General features: G+C 37.5%; 1 protein-coding gene across 2 annotated transcripts in view; it reads left to right on the forward strand.

Moving 5' to 3' along the window:
- Positions 1-592: 592 nt before the first annotated feature.
- The window catches only part of Parp2 (poly(ADP-ribose) polymerase 2), a 30,172-nt gene continuing 9,549 nt past the window's right edge, over positions 593-21,215 (forward strand). Inside the window, exons 1-16 of one of the 2 annotated variants that reach the window (XR_003302931.2) lie at positions 593-707; positions 1,827-1,976; positions 2,282-2,352; positions 2,951-3,001; positions 4,601-4,697; positions 5,130-5,205; positions 5,837-5,939; positions 6,807-6,969; positions 7,379-7,517; positions 8,407-8,470; positions 8,551-8,685; positions 8,942-9,069; positions 9,225-9,324; positions 9,698-9,796; positions 10,043-10,167; positions 10,283-10,388. Coding sequence is in view for 1 of the 2 variants with exons in the window: in XM_026411996.2 (XP_026267781.2) it covers positions 668-707; positions 1,827-1,976; positions 2,282-2,352; positions 2,951-3,001; positions 4,601-4,697; positions 5,130-5,205; positions 5,837-5,939; positions 6,807-6,969; positions 7,379-7,517; positions 8,407-8,470; positions 8,551-8,685; positions 8,942-9,069; positions 9,225-9,324; positions 9,698-9,796; positions 10,043-10,167; positions 10,283-10,442 (1,701 nt within the window). In the remaining variant the exon portion in view is untranslated. Of the gene's footprint in view, positions 708-1,826; positions 1,977-2,281; positions 2,353-2,950; positions 3,002-4,600; positions 4,698-5,129; positions 5,206-5,836; positions 5,940-6,806; positions 6,970-7,378; positions 7,518-8,406; positions 8,471-8,550; positions 8,686-8,941; positions 9,070-9,224; positions 9,325-9,697; positions 9,797-10,042; positions 10,168-10,282; positions 10,557-21,215 lie in introns of those variants that run through there. The other variant, XM_026411996.2, reaches the window with a different exon arrangement.

Here is a 21,215-nt window from a genome sequence, read left to right on the forward strand (position 1 = left end):
ACTCAGATGAAGCCTGGAAAACTATGCAGACACACCTTTTATTCCGTTTGGGAACCCGTGACCAAAAAGTTACCAACACACGTTTTTCCCCCCTCTTTAAAAGAGGACGGGGGAGAGTAGTCTGAATTGGGTTATGAGGTCCCCACTTGCGGGGGTACCTCACCTCAGCCATTGAACTCACTTGGCTGGCCGTGAGTCTGTTCCAAGCTCCGGCTAAGGAGGCATCCGCCGGGCCCCACCCGGAGGATGGGGTCCTCGGCATCTCCTGCCCAGTCTGCCCTCGCGCGGAGCCCCGTTCTCTGGGAACTCACCTCCCCGCGGTTCAGGGAGGGCCCTGTTAGGGCCGCTATTTGGCCCTAGTCTCAGACCTTCCCAAGGGACATGGGGTAGAGTGACGCAACGCACTCAGTTCGTAGCCCCACTGATGAGCTTCCCTCCGCCCTATGAAAGGGACGCTGCTCAAGCAGAGTTTATAAGGCTCCCATGTGTACAGCCATTTCTCGGTCATGGTAACTACCCACAACACACAGCGATATGCAAATATAGCAGAGAGTGTCTTCCCGCGCGCGCCTGGTCGTCTCTGCGCCGGCGCGCTGCGTGGAGCGGAACTGTGACAGAGACCCTGCGATTCCTGGGAGCTGGCTGATGACATCAGTGTCTAACCTCCATGGCGCGGCGACGGGGTACTAGCGGCCGCCGACGGCGAGGTTCGGAGCGCGTTGTCTGGGTCGCGGGTGCTTTGTCCTAGGGCGTGGAATGCTTGAGTCCCCGCAGTTGAAAAGGGAACGTGTTGCCCTGATTCTTCACTATTCCTCTTCCCCTTGACCAGCAATTGACTCCCCAAACTAGTTTTAGTCCTAAACTTTTTAAATTGTTGTTTTCATATTATAGCTCTTAAGTCCAAAAAGCTTGCGGACCTAACAGCTAACGTAGTGCCAGTACTGTTAAAACCGAATGCCATACAATTAAAATATTGTGAGGTGCAGCATTATTTCATGAATCACTAAGTAAGGATAAGTGCTTCAATTAAATCTTGATTCGATATTTATTATGGTAAGAAGTGTCACAGTTTTCAGAGTGAAACTCTAAGAATTGTTGAGATATAGCTCTTCGTGTAGTATGTTCTCTAAATGGTCCTTTCTATAAATTAGATACTGTTTTCTGGTTTAAGAGTAGGTATTTTCAGGGAAGTGCTTTAGGGCATAAGATTAAAGCAAGCTTGGACACTCATGCCTCCAGCAATGAATTTAGAAGAGCCCTGTGATTCCACTTTTTTTTATGTTATTTGGTTACAATAGCAATTTAGCAAAGATAAGACCTTTTTAAGAATGATGGTGTAGCAGTTGTTATTGTTGCTTTGTAAGTTTCCAAACCATCTCTTACAAAAATTCTTTTCTTTTCTTGGTACTGGGGTTTGAACCCAAGAGCACTTTACCTCTGAGCTACATTCCCAGTCCTTTTTATTTTTAATTTTTTTCTTAGTTGCTGATAGATCTTTATTTTATTTATTTATACATGGTGCTGAGATTCAAACCCAGTGCCCCACACATGCCAAGCGAGTGCACTACCGCTGAGCCACAGTCCCAGGCCTTTATTTTTTTTATTTTGAGACAGTGTCACAAGTTGTTGAGCATTTCACTAAGTGTTGAGGCTGGCCTGAAACTTTTGATCCTCCTGCCTGGAATCAGTGGGATTATAGGCAGGCACTACTACAGCTGGCCCAAATCAAATTAGTTTTTTTTTTAACTTTTTCCAACAAAGGATCAAATTCACTGTGTATTCATTCCTCCTTATTTTCTCATTGTTCTTGCCCTTGACTTTTTTAGCATCAAATGAAACCAAGAAAGTTAACAATGGCAACTCAACAACAGAAGACTCTCCTCTTGTCAAGAAAGCTCGAACATGTGAGAGAAAAGGAGTGAAAAAGGATCATGCAGCTGGAGAAGAAGCTAAGAACAGGACAGAAGACAGGCAAGGTAGTGGGCCAAGGAGGACATGGGCCAGCTAGATAGTCTGTGGGAGGGGCGAGGGTAATATGTTGTTCTTTCAATTCATTTCTTCCTTCCTTGACGGTATAATTGATTTCTCTATCCTTTGAGCATACCACATTATTAATCTACTTTGTTGATTCTTCATTTTCTTGTATTTGAGGTAGATTGAGACCTAGGCAGAAGACCAGGATTACTTGTAAATGGCAAATTAGTTATAATTAATTTCTAATCATGACAGCTACTTTTGATTCCCATATAAGTAATGGTAGTACATGTTTCTCTTTCCTCAGAAACCGTGAAAGCCTTGTTGTTAAAGGGGAAAGCCCCTGTGGACCCAGAGTGTACAGCCAAGGTGGGAAAGGTGAGAGACTGTGGAACGATCATTCCATAATTTGTCTGAGAGCAATGTTCTTTTGTTATTAGGATTCCTGTTTGGGATGTTGCCAATATTCATTTTTAGAAACTATCTCTAAAATTTCACTAATGATTTATTTTCTCCAAGGATGAGAGGAGTAGTAAGGTTTGGGATTAATGTTTAAGTTGTTATCATGGTTACCTTTTGGGTCACCATCACCCTTCTATACTTTATTCTATTGGAATCAGGAAATGCTATGATTATTAAAGTCAAACTGTCTTGGTCTAATGAGACACTTCCCTGGAATGGCATGGGTGAATGTTGAATAGAAAAGGATTTGAAAAATATAGAAGAAAGGCTGCTTTTGGAGCCGTTTCTTTTGAGTTGTAATCTTTTGTGTTTCTGTAATTAGAAAAAGACAGCATGTTTTCATTATAGAAATGACAGGCAATGTATAGAAAATGCATTTGCATTTCTTTCCCTGAAAGATAGATGGTGATGATACTGGGGAATGAACCTTGAGGCATAAGAAAATTTAGAGCCTCACTTTGGATCTCAGAGCTGAGAATATACCAATGTCATTTTTTTTTTTCCATCTCTCTAGGCTCATGTGTATTGTGAAGGAAATGATGTCTATGATGTCATGCTAAATCAAGTAAGAGCATCCATTCTATTTATGGGAATTTCTTTTTGATAATTATTAATACCCAGATCTTTAATTCTGAAGTCCCTTCTTTTAGCTACTTGTGGTTAGATTCCTGAGTACTCAGCCCTAACACACTCTGCCAGAGAGTGATGTCCTCTATGAGATTGTTTTGCAAACTTTAGATCTTTTATTGAACCTATAAACTCTTCATATTTTCTCGTGTGTTATCTACTGAGTTGTTGGTTGGGTTTTTGTTTCATATTGTTTTTTAACTGGCTTTAGGGAATACTTGTACATATGTGGAGAATAGTTTTTTATTTGTAATATAAATTGCTCATGTTTTCCAAGTTTGTCATTTGCCTTTTGATTTTCCTTGTGGTATATACACTTTGGCCTATATTGAAGATGTAAATTTGTTTGTAGTTAAATTTATTATTTTTTATTTTTAATTAAACTTTTCTATTTACTCATTTTTGTGGTTTTAAATAGATGATATATTTGCTTGGTTACTATATTTCCTAGTTACCACTTCATGTTTGAATTTATTGATTCAACATAAATTTTTAGCAGCTGACTAGTATTCCTTTGTTACTGTTTCTTCCATCTTAAGTATTATGAACAAACAGAAAATATCTTAATATCCCTTTCTGCTCTCAAGATTTTATGTCAGCAGGCAGGAGGTAGAGATAGAAAGGGGCAGTGTTTGATAACCAGGGTTCAGTCTTCGAGTACTGGCTGCTGTGCCTTATCACAGACCACTCTTCACTCTTAGTGAGTTAACTTACAAATACCTCTTTTTAGATACTACTCATATTCTCTTTAAATGTCTCCAAGGCAAATCAGGTTAGGAATAAGACAGATGTGACAGTGGATATCATTTGTCCCCTTGCAACATTGTCCTACTCTGAGGTTCACTGTCAAATTTCTGCCCCTGACAAACCAAAGCTCTAAGAACTATCAGAGTAAGAAGTAATCTAAACAAACAAGCATAGTGATTGTACACCTATGGAGCATCAAAATTGTTTTCATTTGGGCTAGGTACAGTGGTGCACATTTGTAATCCCAGAGACTTAGGAGGGTGATGCAGGAGAATCGGAAGTTTGAGACAAGTCTTAGCAACTTATTGAGGCCCTGAGCAACTTAGTGAGACCTTGTCTCAAAATAAAAAGTAGAAAGGACTGGGGTTATAGCTCAGTGGTTAAGTTTTCCTAAGTTCAATCCCCAATACCAAAAAAAAAAAGGAAAAAAGAAAAGAAAATGTTTTCATTTGGGAAATAATTATAAGGAATGGATTAGGATTTGGAAAACATAGTACTATTCATAGGTCAACTGAAGCAGGAGCAGCCAATAATGTAAGATATTGAGGTTAGGTGGAGGGTTTTAGGAAGCTTCCAGGCCCCCACTTGAATTGCTGAAAATCCAAAGTTTAATATATAAACCTTATTCTTTCTTTATATCCTTATTCTTATAGGAATCTAATTTTTTGCCCCATGCTGTCCTTTTCTTTATGGAAATTACTAGCACCTGTGACCAAGAATCATTGGTTAATGTGACTTACATTTGAAAAACTTTTTTTTTTTATGTTCACTATTCTCTCACTCATCATAGACCAATCTTCAGTTCAACAACAACAAGTACTATCTTATTCAGTTGTTAGAAGATGATGCCCAGAGAAACTTCAGTGTTTGGATGAGATGGGGCCGAGGTAATGACCTTTATTATAGATTTTATGCATTGTCATTCAGAAAGCCAGAGGCCATATAGTGAGTAGCTGGGTTTAAATTGGAAAAGTAGAGGGTCTGAAGTTTGGAAGAGGCTTAGGAATCAAATTAGGCTTCTTGAAGTTGGATAATGGCTGGCATCTTTATGAGGAAGTTCCCTTTGGATAGAATGAGCATTCTGTGAGGCTGAAAACTCTCCTGTGATTAGACAGCTAGTACTGCTCATAGGCTATGGTAGTTAGCAGGTAACTTGTGTCAACACAATTAGTTCCCTAGTGCTTTCATCGTTCTCTTCTTTTCCTGCTCATTTGCCAGATAATAAACAGAGAAGTCTGATAACTGGTTTGTTATTGTTAGGAAACTCTTCTTGAAGTACAGAACAAAACATATTATTATATGTGCCATTTACTTTGCAGTTGGGAAAACTGGGCAGCACAGTTTGGTGGCTTGTTCAAGCAACCTCCATAAGGCCAAGGAAATCTTTCAGAAAAAGTGAGTAGTAGAAAATGAGTACAAAAAATACCCTTCTTAGATTGATCTTCTTCAAAAAAAAAATTTTATAATGAATGTGATTTGGCCTGAATGTGAATTTTTTCCCACTTTAACAATCTGTGATTAGAAGACTAAATTGCATTCTTAGTGACTAAATTAATGTAGAGCCTTGAAATTAACTAAAACTAGAAGAATCTAATATATTAAATTGACAATAAACAAAAGAAATTTGGGGAAAGTAGAGATCATCATTTGGGTGGAGAAAATCAAGTGAGAATTTTGAGAACTTTCCCTATGATATGAAAGTAGAACTTTTAGGATTCTCTGGGAATATGTTTCATTGGTATTGAATAGATATCTTTTGCTTTAAATCTCATGGTTTCTGTGGTGTTTGGGGACCTTTGGGATGCCTAGGGATTCTCTCCTCACCCCTACCACCACTTATTTTGTTTCGTTTTATTTAAGTTCTTTGTTCCAGAGTTTTTTTTCTCTTTGATTCATATTTTTGGAAAGCTGAGATGTAAAGGAGCTGAGGGAGAAGGTTAATAAATTTTTGGAGACTTTTGCCTAAGGAAGTAGTTGTAAATCCATTCCTAAACTTTTATTTATCTTACCACCTTGCACTCTACAGATTCCTTGACAAAACCAAAAATAATTGGGAGGATCGTGAGAAGTTTGAGAAGGTGCCTGGAAAATATGATATGCTACAGATGGACTATTCCACCAGTACTCAGGTAAGTGCTGACTATTTTGGGGGGAAAGCTGTCTCCTCTTACTCAGGGTAAAGTCTAATAGGAAGATTTATAAAAGTCCAAGACCAATCAGGCCAGAATATCGTGAGTCATTGCTGTTTCCCACCTCAGGGGTAACTGTCACTTGTCTCTATAATCTCAAAGGGGCAGAAAGAGTGAGGCTAGAATGTGCCTTTTAAAATCTTTGCTCTATTATTTACTAAAATTATTTAAAAATCTGAAGCCCTGTTCCCAGAATTCTAATGTTATGGACCAAGAAAGCAGTAATATATAACCAAACTGAAAGAACTACATTTAAAATTGTCTTCATTTTCAGTTCTGTACCACTGTAAAGAAATTCACAAACTGAGATGCAGTAGAAAAACTGAAAACTATCACATATATGAAAAACAGAAATTTTAGAAATCCAGGCCTTGTGGCACACACACGTATAATACCAGCTCCTCTGGATGCTAAGGCAGGAGGTAGGGATAGTTGAGACCAGCCTGAGCAGGTTAGCACGATCCTATCTCAAAAAAGGGTTGGACATATTCAGTGATATATTGCTTGCCTAGCAGGCATGAGGCCTTGGGTTCAATCCCCAGGCAGGGGGGGTGGGGGAGGGAGTCAGAAGATTTAAGATATAGTAATATCTTTATATGCTTAATGACCATCAAGAGGGCCTTATTAACTGTGGGAGGCTATGGTAGTTAGCAGGTAACTAACTATGTGGGTATTCCAGTTGGGTTAAGAATGGAATGTTCCTGTGTTCAAGCAGAGACTGATTGAAGATCACTCTGTAGAGCACCTCTTTCAGGGTCTTACAATAGAGCCTTTCAAATTTTGTGGATTTTGTTTGTTTTTCTGTAGGATGAAGATGAAACAAAACAAGAGGAATCTATTAAAGCCCCCTTGAAGCCAAAGTCACAGCTAGATCTTCGTGTACAGGAGCTGGTAAAGTTGATCTGTAATGTCCAGACCATGGAAGAGATGATGATTGAAATGAAGTATGATACAAAGAAAGCCCCGCTTGGTAGGATTTCACATTCTGTCATACATTCACTCTTTATACATCTTAGCTTCTTTTGTTGTTGTTGTTTTTGTTGTAGATGGACACAATATCTTTATTTTTATTTGTTTATTTTTTATGTGGTGCTCGGGACTGAACCCAGGGCCTCACGCATGCGAGGCAAGCACTCTACCACTGAGCTACAAACCCAGCCCCATCCTAGCTTCTTTAATGGAATATTTCATTACTATGATGATTTAAAGCTTGCTGATAGTACTGAATAGAGAAAACAAAATTTGAGATAAAAAGTTGTGAGGTGAGGGGAGGAACTATTTTCAAAGTTGAAAGGTGAGAACCTTTGCTGAGCACGGATGTAAGTATTGTTTACAGAATGAGACCTAATTCAGAGTCTTGTCTGTGATTGGGTCTACAGGGAAGCTGACAGTAGCACAAATCAAGGCAGGTTACCAGTCTCTCAAAAAGATTGAGGATTGTATTCGGGCTGGCCGGTGTGGACGAGCTCTCCTGGAAGCATGCAATGAATTCTATACCAGGATCCCACATGACTTTGGGTAAGGACTGTGCTATTCATTTACTTCATCCTTCTCCCTATCCATACTCCCTGAATCAAATCAGCAGTAGCTATTATCCTTTAATCTTTTATTCCTAAGGAAATTATCATCTTAAATAGTGCCAAAATGATTTATAGATCACATATTTAATCAGTTTTGTGATTCTGCAACCTGTACACTCAGAATAATGAGAAATTATATCCCATCTGATTCAAATGTATGATATGTCAAGGTCATTGTACTGTCATGTATAACTAATTAAAACAAATAAAAAATTTAAAAAATAAATAAATAAAATAAAAGTAAAAAAAAATATATGGGATGGAATCTCCTGGCCTGACTACAACCATAATCTCTGACCAAGCAGAAGTTACCAACTCAAGAGAGAATGGGTTTAGCTATCCAACCAAGTAAAACACTATCAAGACATATCACCCCTTTTCTTTAAGATGACTACAACTACACTAACATTTCTGTGACTCAAATGATACTAGATACATAAAATACATGTTTATCTTTTTTTTTTTTTTTTTTTACTTTGAGAAAGGGTCTCACTAAATTGCTGAAACTGACGTTGCCTCAGCATCCTGAGTCACTGGAGTTATAAGCCTATATCATTGTGCCGGACCAGAGCTTATTTTTAAAAGGATCCCATAAAAAAGAAATTCAACTGTAGTCCCAAATGTGAAAATCTATGTAGTTTCCTTTATTCTACTCAGAGTATATATTTAATATCCCTTTATATATCTGGACCTCTTTCTTTCAAGTGGGAAATCCCAGTTCCTAAGATCTGTTTTGTAAAGGATTGATTTTTAGCCTGCTATTTTCAATCATGTTCCTTTTAGCCACAAATAAGATAGCTCATTATTGATTCTATCTTTGTCCTTAGACTCCGCACTCCTCCATTAATCCAGACAGAGAAGGAACTGTCAGACAAAATACAGCTGCTAGAGGTGAGGTATATATGGATTGGGAAATATTAAATCTCTTATTCCAGGTTTCCTCGCATTGATTCTATATCTCTTCTTCTTAGGCTTTGAGAGACATTGAAATTGCCATTAAACTGGTGAAGACAGAACTGCAAAGCCCAGAACACCCATTGGACCAACACTACAGAAACCTGCACTGTGCCTTGCACCCTCTAGACCATGAAAGTTATGAGTTCAAAGTAAGAAAAATGGTTTTATTTGCAAAGACCAGCCTTTCCTCATCTATTATTCTCTAATTCTGATAAAAAGCAAACTGTCAAAGAAGGCAGGATTTCTCTTTACAAGGAATTTGTGAAGTTAGAGCTCTTTCTAACTGCCTTGTAGACCATTTAGGAGCAAAAAGTTCTGCCAAGTTATACCAGAAGCCACCAGTTCTTCAGTTCAGCCCCGTCTCTTCAAGAGTACACAGCAGCCATATTTTCCACTTTTCCACAGGTGATTTCCCAATACCTACAGTCTACCCATGCTCCCACACACAATGACTATACCATGACCTTGCTGGATGTTTTTGAAGTAGAGAAGGAAGGTGAAAGAGAAGCCTTCAGAGAGGACCTTCATAACAGGTGAGTCCAGCTTTGGACTTCAGAAGACATTTCCTTTTCTGAAATAACAATTAAGGAACTTCAAGGGGTGGCAGAGGCAGCTCTTGGCTTTTTTTTTACATTTATGACCTATGTTTACAGAAGAGCTCCAGAGTATAATAATGGCTTTTTCTTAGGATGCTGCTATGGCATGGTTCCAGGCTAAGTAACTGGGTAGGAATTCTGAGCCATGGGCTTCGAATTGCCCCACCTGAGGCTCCCATCACAGGTTACATGGTAAGTAGAAATTAAACTCTGGAATGGAACATAAGGGGAAAAGCATACTAGGATACAGTAGTCCTTTTTTGTTTGTTTTTCTAGATTGGGTTTAGGTGGTACTTCTTCCCAAGAATTAAACCAAAGCTCACTGATAATCCTGTTATCTCTTACTTTATCCCTATTTCTTTAAACTTCAAGAAATAGATTTCCTGTTCTCCATAAAATAGAGATTTACAAATCTTTCTATCCTCTCTGGAACAGAATTGTGAAGGGTAATAGAGAAGGGTCTATATTGTGTTTAAGAGAATGGAAAACAGTCAGTGGTATGAGCCATCCTTCTAACGCAATGAGTTAATAAGCAGCTGACCTTGGTTTTGTTTATGTATTTCAGTTTGGAAAAGGAATCTACTTTGCTGACATGTCTTCCAAGAGTGCCAATTACTGCTTTGCCTCTCGCCTAAAGAACACAGGACTGCTACTTTTATCAGAGGTAAGGCAGGAACAAATCTGTGATGTCTAGTTTGTTATTAATTCCTGTGTTTTTCTAGTGACAAGTTTGACCCAAGAACAAAGATATTTACCTGGGATGACTTGAGAAGAACCAACTGAAATTATCATTGCATTAGATTCCTTTACTAGAGTAAAGGAAGAAAATACAAATGGGATTATCTGGTTGGCTTAAGAGCCACCTAATTCTTAGTAGAATGTAGGCATTCAGAGATCTTTTGCTTTGCAGGTAGCTCTAGGTCAGTGTAATGAGCTACTAGAAGCCAATCCTGAGGCAGAGGGATTACTTCAGGACAAACACAGCACAAAAGGGCTGGGCAAGATGGCTCCCAGTCCTGCCCACTTTGTCACCCTGTAAGTATTCAAAGCCAAGAGGGCTAGAAGACTTCTTATAAACAAATAAGACTCTATTTTCTGCATTCCAATTTCTGAACCAAGGCTGATGTTGACATTTTCTTCCATTTGGCAGGAATGGGAGTACAGTGCCCTTAGGACCACCAAGCGATACAGGAATTGTGAATCCAGAGGGTTATACCCTCAATTACAATGAGTTTATTGTCTATAACCCCAACCAGGTTCGTATGCGATACCTTTTAAAGGTTCAATTTAATTTCCTGCAGCTATGGTGAATGTTGATATTAGGTAAACCAGAGAAGATATAAATAACCTTTAGGCAAGACAATAAGTGACATTGTACTTTTGAACTTTTTGATCTTTTGTGTAATAAAATGAGCATAAATCCACTGCTGGCTTCTGTGGACTTAACCTCTCTAAGCACTTATCCTGACATTAGTATATCTTCATTTCCAGGGTAGAAAATACCCATTGCTCTGTGTCTCCCACAGCTAGTTGCAGATTACTCAGGTTCTTGTTACTTCACAGTGTAACAGCTCATGTACCCTGAAGGACACTAATGGGAGCAAATGCTTTTCTCTATTGAATTCAATTTTTCTGCAATCTGGAGTTTGTTTAGAATTAGTGAAAGAAGAGTAGAGGTCCGAAAGGTTGAATTATTCCCCTTTTTCTCATCCATTTCTTCTTGATTACCCTTTTCTGTTCAGCAACTGCAGAACAGGCCTCCTATCATTTAACATCATAATCCATATCAGACGTCCAAATATTTGAGAAGCCCTGGGAGGACTGTCACTAAGCCATACATCTTGGGGAGAAAAGAGAGAATTAGGATGAGTTTACATAAACTGTTCCATCAAAGAAGTCCTGACAATCAGGTCAGACCAAGAACTTTCTGATAATTTTTAAACACATGCAACAGACATCTTAAATAATAATGAAGATTTTTTATTTTTATTTCTTTGGTGTAAGAGATTGAACCCAAAGCCTTGAATTACACCCTCACTCTCTAATAAGGATTTAAATGAAGTCAATAACCTATAACTTTTTAGAAACTAGATTACCAGTATTGATCAAAATGTTAAGTTTTATTCTAAAACTTAACAGATGTTTTGTATAGATGATGTTACTGCAACATTTATGTACACGAAAAGATCCATAGTTAAGGAAGTTAGTTAAATATATCCATTCATTGAACTATTATGCCACTACTAAAACTGAAGTGAACTTTAGTTCGATGGTTAAGCACCCCTGGGTTCCATCCTTGGTATCAAAAAAAAGCAACATCTTTTCATGAACATCAAACTAGGAATGAGAGTTCCCTCAGCCTGATAAAAGGACATCTTTTGAGAAACCCACAGCTAACAAACATCGTACTTAATGGTGAAAGAAAGGAATAAGACTAGGATGTCTACTCTTACCACTTCCATTCAGCATTTTACTGGAGGTACTAGCCATGGTAGTTAGTCAAAGAAAACAAAATTTTAAAGGTATACAGATTGAAAAGGAGGTAAGACTATAACTGAAATATACATGACCTTATATATAGAAATTTCTCAAGAATTTACACAAAATATTGGAGCAAAGTTCAACAACACTACCAGAGACAAGATCAACATATGAAATCACTTACATTTCTATTTACTAATAATAATCTGAAAAGAAAATTAAGAATTCCATTAAACATCACAAAAATAATATGGGGGCCAGGCATGTAGCTTATTGGTAGTATGCTTGCCTAACATAGCAAGGCCTTGGTTTGATCCTCAGCTCCACAAAACAACAACAACAAAATTTTAATATACATAGGAATAGATTTAATGAAGAAAACACAAATCTTGTATACTGGGTACTATAAAACATTTTTATAATATTTCAATGCAATAGTTTTTGTTTTCTGTTTTGGTACCAGGCATTGAACCTAGGGGCACTTAACCACTGAGCCACATGCCTAGTCCTTTTTTTATTTATTTTTTATTTCAAGACAGGGTCTCACTAAGCTGCTAAGGCTGGCCTTGAATTTACAATCCTGCCTCAGCCTCCTGAGTCGCTGGGATTACAGGCATGCACCACCAGGCCTGGCGCAAAACTTTGTTGAAAGAAATTCAGACCTACACATAAATGGGAAGTCATCCTGTGTCCATCGATTGAAAGATTAATATTTTTTGTACAACGGACAAGAAAACTTTACATATAAATGGAATTGCAAAAGGATCCTGAATGGCCAAAACAGTCTTGAAGAGTAAATATAGAGGGCTTACACATTCTGATTTCAAAATTTATTGTGAAGCTATATAATAATCAAGACAGTGTGGTGTTGGCATAGGGAAGACGGAGATCAATGGAACAGAACTGAGAATCCCAAAATAAATCCACTTGGTTTTCAATAATGGTGCCAAGACCATTCAATGAGAAAATAATACTATACTTCACTGCATAATTGTCACCACCACATAATAATCACCCTGTTTTTTCAGTCCAAAAAATTAGTTTATAGCCCTTCATCACATAATTGTTGTATTGTATAATTCTGTTCATCACACCACATCACACCACTTAAAAAGTAAACGGCAGAAATGTATTCAGTGGCATATGGATGTGCATTTGTCTTCTCACATACTGCAAGCCATGAGCCTAGAATTCTCAGTGCACACAATGTCAGCATATTTCCAAAAGCTGACTTGTGTGGTTTGTTAAAAGTGCCCCAGTATTAATGGTAAACACATCTTTCATGAGTGGCACTGAGGACAATGTGTCAGAAAACAAGACCAATGAAAGCAGCATAGAATCTTTGGAAACAAAAAATTAAGTTTTTAAGTTCATACTTCACAAGACTATAGTAAAAGTTCCCAAGTGTGATACCTCCACTTTGGTACACAAATCAATGACAACTAATGTGTTAACATTTTCCTTCAGACCAAAAAATGTTCTCAAAACTGTTATCAAAGGAAAGCTATGTGTCAATTTGGACTACACAATTTTAATGGATATTCACAAGTATCCAGTGATGCATCCTAACCTTGCACCAAAGACAGCTTAGCAAAAAATGATTTTAAAGTATTACCAGCAACAATTTTTTAGAAATTTGTGCCGGGCACAGTGGTGCACACCTGTAATCCCAGCAGCTCCAGAGGCTGAGGCAGGAGGATAGCAAGTTCAAAGCCAGCCTCAGCAATGGCGGGGCGTTAAGCAACTCAGTAAGACCTGTCTCTAAATAAAACACAAAATAGGGCTGGAGATGTGGATCAGTGGTTGAGTGCCCTGAGTTTAATTCCTGGTACAAAAAAAAAAAAGCTTTATATAGTAGTTGCACCCCACTCTTTAGCGCGCACACACACACACCCCAAAAAAAAAAACTTGGCATAAAATCTGCACCAATTATGTGGTGAAAAATGGTAGTCTTTTCAACAATGGTGCTAAGACAACTTAAATTAAAATAATGAATTTGGAATGCTACCAAAATTTTCACAATATATGTAAAAATTAAGTCAAATATATCAAAATTAACTCTCAGAAAACATGGGGAAAATCTATGACCTTGGATTAAGTGACAGTTTCTTAGACAATACCAATAGCACAAGCAAACAAAAAATAAATTTCAAACTTGGCCCATCAAATGACACTATTAAGAAAGTGAAAAAATAACCTATAAAAGAAGAGAAAATATTTGCAAATCATCTGATAAAGGCCTGTTTTCCAGAATGTATAAAGAACTTTTAAAATTCAATAGTGAAAAGACAACCCAACTAAAAACAAAGGATTTGAACAGACATTTGCCAAAGAAAAATCCAAATAACCACATAAAAAGATGCTTAGTATCATTATGCATTAAAGAAATCAAACTACAGTGAGATACTACTTTATACCAACCAGCACGACCATAATTAGACCAACAATAACAAATGTTTGCAAAGATGTAGACAAATTACAACCCGTAAACACCTTGCTAGTGGGACTATAAAGTAGAGCCGCTGCTTTGAAAAACAGGCCATCCTTCAAATAGTTAAACACAGAGTTATCGTGAAACTACCAATTCCACTCCTACCTATATAACTAAGAGAATGGAGAAATGTTCACAGGAAAATTATAAATGTTGGTAACAATATGAAGACTATCCAAGAAGCAGCAACAATTCAGTGATGAATAAATAGATGGAGAAGTAATAAGGTTCTTTGTAGATGAATTTCAATTAATAAATGTAGAAAGCTTAACAGAAATAGAAGATCACTATTAGAAAACCACAGTAGTAATTGTTGCAGTCATGATACATAGACAGGACATGGTGACATATACCTGTAATCTCAGGTACTCAGGAGGTTTAGGCAGTACTATTGTAAGTTGGAGGCCAAGGTAAAAGAAAAAAAAAAAGATTCATAGACAGGGCTGAGGTGTAGTGCAGTGATAGATAAGCACTTGCCCAGCATGTAAGAGGCCTTTGACTCAATCCCCAGCACTATACACACACAAAGATTCATAAACAAATGGTAAAATTAGTTGGCAAAACAAGATGTTTGCACAAACTCAAAAAACCTATCTTGCCAACTATGGTGGCCCCTGCCAGCCTGTAATCTCAGCAACTTAATGGACAAGAAATTTTCTTTTATTTATTTATTTTTTTTAATTGGTTGTTCACAACATTACAAAGCTCTTGACATCTCATATTTCATACATTAGAATCAAGTGGGTTATGAACTCCCATTTTTACCCCAAATACAGGTTGCAGAATCACATCGGTTACACATTCACATTTACATTTTTACATAATGCCCTATTAGTAACTGTTGTATTCTGCTACCTTTCCTATCCTCTACTATCCCCCCTCCCCTCCCCTCCCATCTTCTCTCTCTACCCCATCTACTGTAATTCATTTCCCTCCATGTTTGTTATCCCATTCCCCTCACAACCTCTTATATGTAATTTTGTATAACAATGAGGGTCTCCCTCCATTTCCATGCAATCTCCCTTTTTTTCTCCCTTTCCCTCCCACCTCATGTCTCTGTTTAATGTTAATCTTTTCTTCCTGCTCTTCCTCTCTGTTCTGTTCTTAGTTGCTCTCATTATATCAAAGAAGACATTTGGTATTTGTTTTTTAGGGATTGGCTAGCTTCACTGAGCATAATCTGCTCTAGTGCCATCCATTTCCCTGCAAATTCCGTGATTTTGTCATTTTTTAGTGCTGCGTAATACTCCATGGTGTATAAATGCCACATTTTTTTTTATCCATTCATCTATTGAAGGGCATCTGGGTTGATTCCACAGTCTAGCAATTGTGAATTGTGCTGCTATGAACATTAATGTGGCAGTATCCCTGTAGTGTGCTCTTTTAAGGTCTTCAGGGAATAGTCCGAGAAGGGCAATAGCTGGGTCAAATGGTGGTTCCATTCCCAGCTTTCCCAGGAATCTCCAAACTGCTTTCCAAATTGGCTGCACCCGTTTGCAGTACCACCAGCAGTGTACAAGAGTACCCTTTTCCCCACATCCTCGCCAGCACTTGTTGTTGTTTGACTTCGTCATGGCTGCCAATCTTACTGGGGTGAGGTGGTATCTTAGGGTGGTTTTGATTTGCATTTCTTTGACTGCTAGAGATGGTGAGCATTTTTTCATGTACTTGTTGATTGATTGTATGTCCTCCTCTGAGAAGTGTCTGTTCAGGTCCTTGGCCCATTTGTTGATTGGGTTATTTGTTATCTTACTGTCTAATTTTTTGAGTTCTATGTATACTCTGGATATTAGGGCTCTATCTGAAGTGTGAGGAGTAAAAATTTGTTCCCAGGATGTAGGCTCCCTATTTACCTCTCTTATTGTTTCTCTTGCTGAGAAAAAACTTTTCAGTTTAAGAAAGTCCCATTTGTTGATTCTTGTTATTAACTCTTGTGCTATGGGTGTCCTATTCAGGAATTTGGAGCCCGACCCCACAATATGTAGATCGGAGCCAACTTTTTCTTCTCTCAGACGGAGAGTTTCTGATTTGATATCTAGCTCCTTGATCCACTTTGAGTTGACTTTTGTGCATGGCAAAAGGAGGGGATTCAGTTTCATTTTGTTGCATATGGATTTCCAGTTTTCCCAACACCATTTGTTGAAGATGCTATCCTTCCTCCATTGCATGTTCTTAGCTCCTTTATCAAATATAAGATAGTTGTAGCTTTGTGGATTAGTCTCTGTGTCCTCTATTCTGTACCATTGGTCCACCCGCCTGTTTTGGTACCAGTACCATGCTGTTTTTATATACTTTTTTCTCAGCAGCACATGGATCCTTCTCAAAAATAGACCATATATTATGCCATAGGGCAACTCTCAGTAAATATAAAGGGGTGGAGATAATACCATGCATTTTATCTGATCATAATGGAATGAAACTGGAAATCAATGATAAAAGAAGGAAGGAAAAACCCTACATCACATGGACAATGAACAATACGTTACTGAATGATCAATGGGTTACAGAAGACATAAAGGATGAAATCAAGAAATTCTTAGAGATAAATGAAAATACAGACACAACATATCGGAATCTATGGGACACAATGAAAGCAGTCTTAAGAGGAAAATTCATCGCCTGGAAATCATTCCTCAAAAAAAGGAAAAACCAACAAATAAATGAGCTCACACTTCATCTCAAAGCCCTAGAAAAGGAAGAGCAAAACAACAGCAAATGCAGCAGAAGGCAAGAAATAATTAAAATCAGAGCAGAAATCAACGAAATTGAAACAAAAGAAACTATTGAAAAAATTAACAAAACAAAAAGTTGGTTCTTTGAAAAAATAAATAGGATCGACAGACCCTTAGCCATGCTAACGAAGAGAAGAAGAGAGAGAACTCAAATTACTAACATACGAGATGAAAAGGGCAATATCACAACAGATGCTACAGAAATACAGAAGACAATTAGAAATTATTTTGAAAACCTATATTCCAATAAAATAGAAGATAGTGAAGACATTGATAAATTTCTTAGGTCATATGATTTGCCCAGACTGAGTCAGGAGGATACACACAATTTAAACAGACCAATATCAATGGATGAAATAGAAGAAGCAATCAAAAGACTACCAACCAAGAAAAGCCCAGGACCGGATGGGTACACAGCGGAGTTTTACAAAATCTTTAAAGAAGAATTAAGAATTAATACCAATTCTTTTCAAGTTATTTCAGGAAATAGAAAAAGAGGGAGCTCTACAAATTCATTCTATGAGGCCAACATCACCCTGATTCCGAAACCAGACAAAGACACCTCAAAGAAAGAAAACTACAGACCAATATCTCTGATGTACCTAGATGCAAAAATCCTCAATAAAATTCTGGCGAATCGGATACAAAGCTACATCACAAAAATTGTGCACCATGATCAAGTAGGATTCATCCCTGGGATGCAAGGATGGTTCAATATACGGAAATCAATAAATGTTATTCACCACATCAATAGACTTAAAGATAAGAACCATATGATCATCTCGATAGACGCAGAGAAAGCATTGGACAAAGTACAGCATCCCTTTATGTTCAAAACTTTAGAAAAACTAGGGATAACAGGAACTTACCTCAACATTGTAAAAGCTATATATGCTAAGCCTCAGGCTAGCATCATTCTGAATGGAGAAAAATTGAAGGCATTCCCTCTAAAATCTGGAACAAGACAGGGATGCCCCCTATCACCACTTCTATTCAATATAGTTCTTGAAATACTGGCCAGAGCAATTAGACAGATGAAAGAAATTAAAGGCATAAAAATAGGAAAAGAAGAACTTAAATTATCACTATTTGCCGATGACATGATTCTATACCTAGAAGACCCAAAAGGGTCTACAAAGAAACTACTAGAACTAATAAATGAATTCAGCAAAGTGGCAGGATATAAAATCAACACGCATAAATCAAAGGCATTTCTGTATATCAGCGACAAAACGTCTGAAACGGAAATGAGGAAAAACACTCCATTCACAATATCCTCAAAAAAAATAAAATACTTGGGAATCAACCTAACAAAAGAGGTGGAAGGGAAAACTACAGAATTCTAAAAAGAGAAGTAGAAGAAGATCTTAGAAGATGGAAAAATATACCCTGTTCATGGATAGGCAGAACTAACATTATCAAAATGGCAATATTACCAAAAGTTCTCTGTAGGTTTAATGCAATGCCAATCAAAATCCCAATGGCATTTCTTGTAGAAATAGATAAAGCAATCATGAAATTCATATGGAAAAATAAAAGACCCAGAATAGCAAAAACAATTCTAAACAGGAAGTGTGAATCAGGTGGTATAGCGATACCAGATTTCAAACTATATTACAGAGCAATAGTAATAAAAACAGCATGGTACTGGACAAGAAATTTTCAGGTAAACATTGGCTATTTAGCGAAAAACTATCTCAAAACATTTTTAAAAAAACTTTTATTTATTTAAAAGTCTGGGATGTAGTTCAGTGTTACAAGACTGCTGGTTGAATCTCCAGTACCTACCTACAAAAAAAGAAAAAAACATATCTCAAAATTTGTTATTATGATTTTTTAACATGTGACCACAAATTCTTTGGAATTTCTCCCTCCTAGAGGTTTAATTTGCTTCTTCTTGTGTGGAATAGACTTGGTCATTTGCTTCTAATAGAGTATAGTAAAGGTACAGTTTTTTAAAAATAATGTTGGCTGAGGGTTTAGCTCAGTAGTAAAATACTTGGCTAGCATGGGCAAGACCCTGGGCTCAATCCCTAACACCATCAACCTCTCCCTGACCCCCCCCAAAAAAAAGAAACAAAAAAACTGGCAACCACTTTAATCCAAGAAATGATCAAGGTTAACATCACCAGTAATAAGTGAAGTTGTTATTACTTGTCACCTGACAGGATGCAACAAAAACACGTAATCACTTGGATTCTCCCCTTAAATCCATAATCTCAGTCTATTTGTGAGAAAACAGCAGAGAAGGGCTGGGGATGTGGCTCAAGCGGTAGAGCGCTCGCCTGGCACGCGTGCAGCCCGGGTTCAATCGTCAGCACCACATACAAACAAAGATGTTGTGTCTGCCAAAAACTAAAAAATAAAAAAATAAATATATTTAAAAAAAAAAAGAAAACAGCAGAGAAAAATAAATTGAGGGACATTCTACAAAACACCCAATCGGTACGGTACTCTTCAAAAGTGCTGAAAATACAGAAAGAAAAACCATCACAATTGGAGGAAACTAAGGAGTCATGAAATAAATGAAATATGGTATCCAGGAACAAAATAAGGATATTAGTGAAAAATTGAAGAAGTCCCAAGTGTCCGTATTTTAGTTAATATTGTAGACTTGGGCACAGTGGCACATGCCTTATAATCCCAGAAACTTGGGAGACTGAGGCAGGAGGATCATACATTTAAGGCCAGCCTGGGCAACTTAGCAAGACCCTGCCTCTAAATTAAAAATAAAAAGGAGTGGGGATGTAGCTCAGTGGCAAAGCACCTCTGGATTCATCTGTAGTACCAAATTATAATACAGTAGAAGTGTTTTAAATTTTGATAAATGTAGCATGGTTATGTAAGATGTTAACATTAGAGGAAGTGAGGTAAAGGGTATCCACAAACCATCTGTACCATCGTTGCAACTTTTTGATAAATGATTAAAGAGGAAAAACAAAGTGGAGATATAGTTCAGTGGTAAAGCACTTGTCTGATATACATAAGGTCCTGGGTTCAATCCCCCACACCACAAAAGATAATTTTTTTAAAAAAATTAAGAATCATCTAGTGAAAAAGTACCAATACAGATAAGTTCTGTAGGGGTATATTGTAGTTTGAATTTGGAATGTTCCAAATTCCAAATTTGGAACAGGTTTGGTTCCCTTTGCAGCAATATTCAGAGGTGGTACTTTTAAGGAAGTGATTGGATCATAAGAACTCTGATCATATCAACAGGTTAATATAAAGATGGATTAATAATTTAATGGACTATTGGTAGGTGATGGAATCTGAAGGAGGTAACACCTAGAGGAATTGGGTCACTGGGGACATGCCCTAGAAGGGTATATCTGGCCCCTCCTTCCTGTTTGCTGGCCACCATGAATAGCTCTGCCCCATCACATGTTCCCTGCCATGATGTTCTGTCTCACCACAAGCTCACAGTGATGGGGCCAAGTGATTATGCACTGAGCAAAAACAAATCTTTCCTCCTCTAGGTTGATCTTCCTGGGTTATTTTGTGATAGCAATGAAAAGGTGACTAACACGGGGTATATCTGTATTTGGTTCCTGGTTCTCTTTACAGATACATGGCTGAATTAAATTTCCCTTCCCCCTTGACATTTGTATAGCCATGAGACTTCTCTGTTAATATTTATGAAATCTGAGTGGGAGTGGTGTGTTTTATTTCCAGGTGGAAGATCTAAGTGCCAGCAGTTACTTGCTGCATGAAGCAAAGTCCCTAGTGTGGATTAGAGCCCCCTCACTGGACATATACCATGAATAAGAAATCAATCTTTACTATTTCAAGCTGTTGAGATTTGGGGGTTGTTACCACAGTATAACCTCAATACTTAACTGATATAGAGACACCCATCATCTGGATGGAAATATTAGATATTTGAAAGAATGTCAGTTTCACATGTATATTTTCAAAAAACTGAAAAATTGAATCCAGGTTTCATCTGATTGATTAAATACAAACTAGTAGCCATTTTTGTGAAAGAATAATGAGGTGATACTTGTACCACTGGAAAATAAAAAGAATAGTCAAGTTAGCACTTATTAAATACTTAACTTAGACCAAGTCAGTTTTTCACTACTCAATTCCTTTAAAACTATTAAGAGCCCCATGAAGTAGATACCATTATTATGACCATTTTTTAGGTGGGGAAAGGGAGGCATGGAGATTGGAACTCAAACAGTTTTGTTCCAGGTCCATGCATTTAGCCACTGTTACTCAGTCTCTCTAAGGAAGTATTTTTTAAGCCTTCTGTGATGAAGGACCAGTTGTTTGTTTTTTTTGTTTTAATCTGACTTATCATGAAATAATACTTCAGTAAAATATCATTACTAGTAAAATGAAATAAAAAACAAAATGCAAGGCTATGTTTTTAT

This window comes from Urocitellus parryii, chromosome 6 (genome assembly GCF_045843805.1).
Source record: "Urocitellus parryii isolate mUroPar1 chromosome 6, mUroPar1.hap1, whole genome shotgun sequence".
Classification (NCBI taxonomy): Eukaryota; Metazoa; Chordata; class Mammalia; order Rodentia; family Sciuridae; genus Urocitellus; species Urocitellus parryii.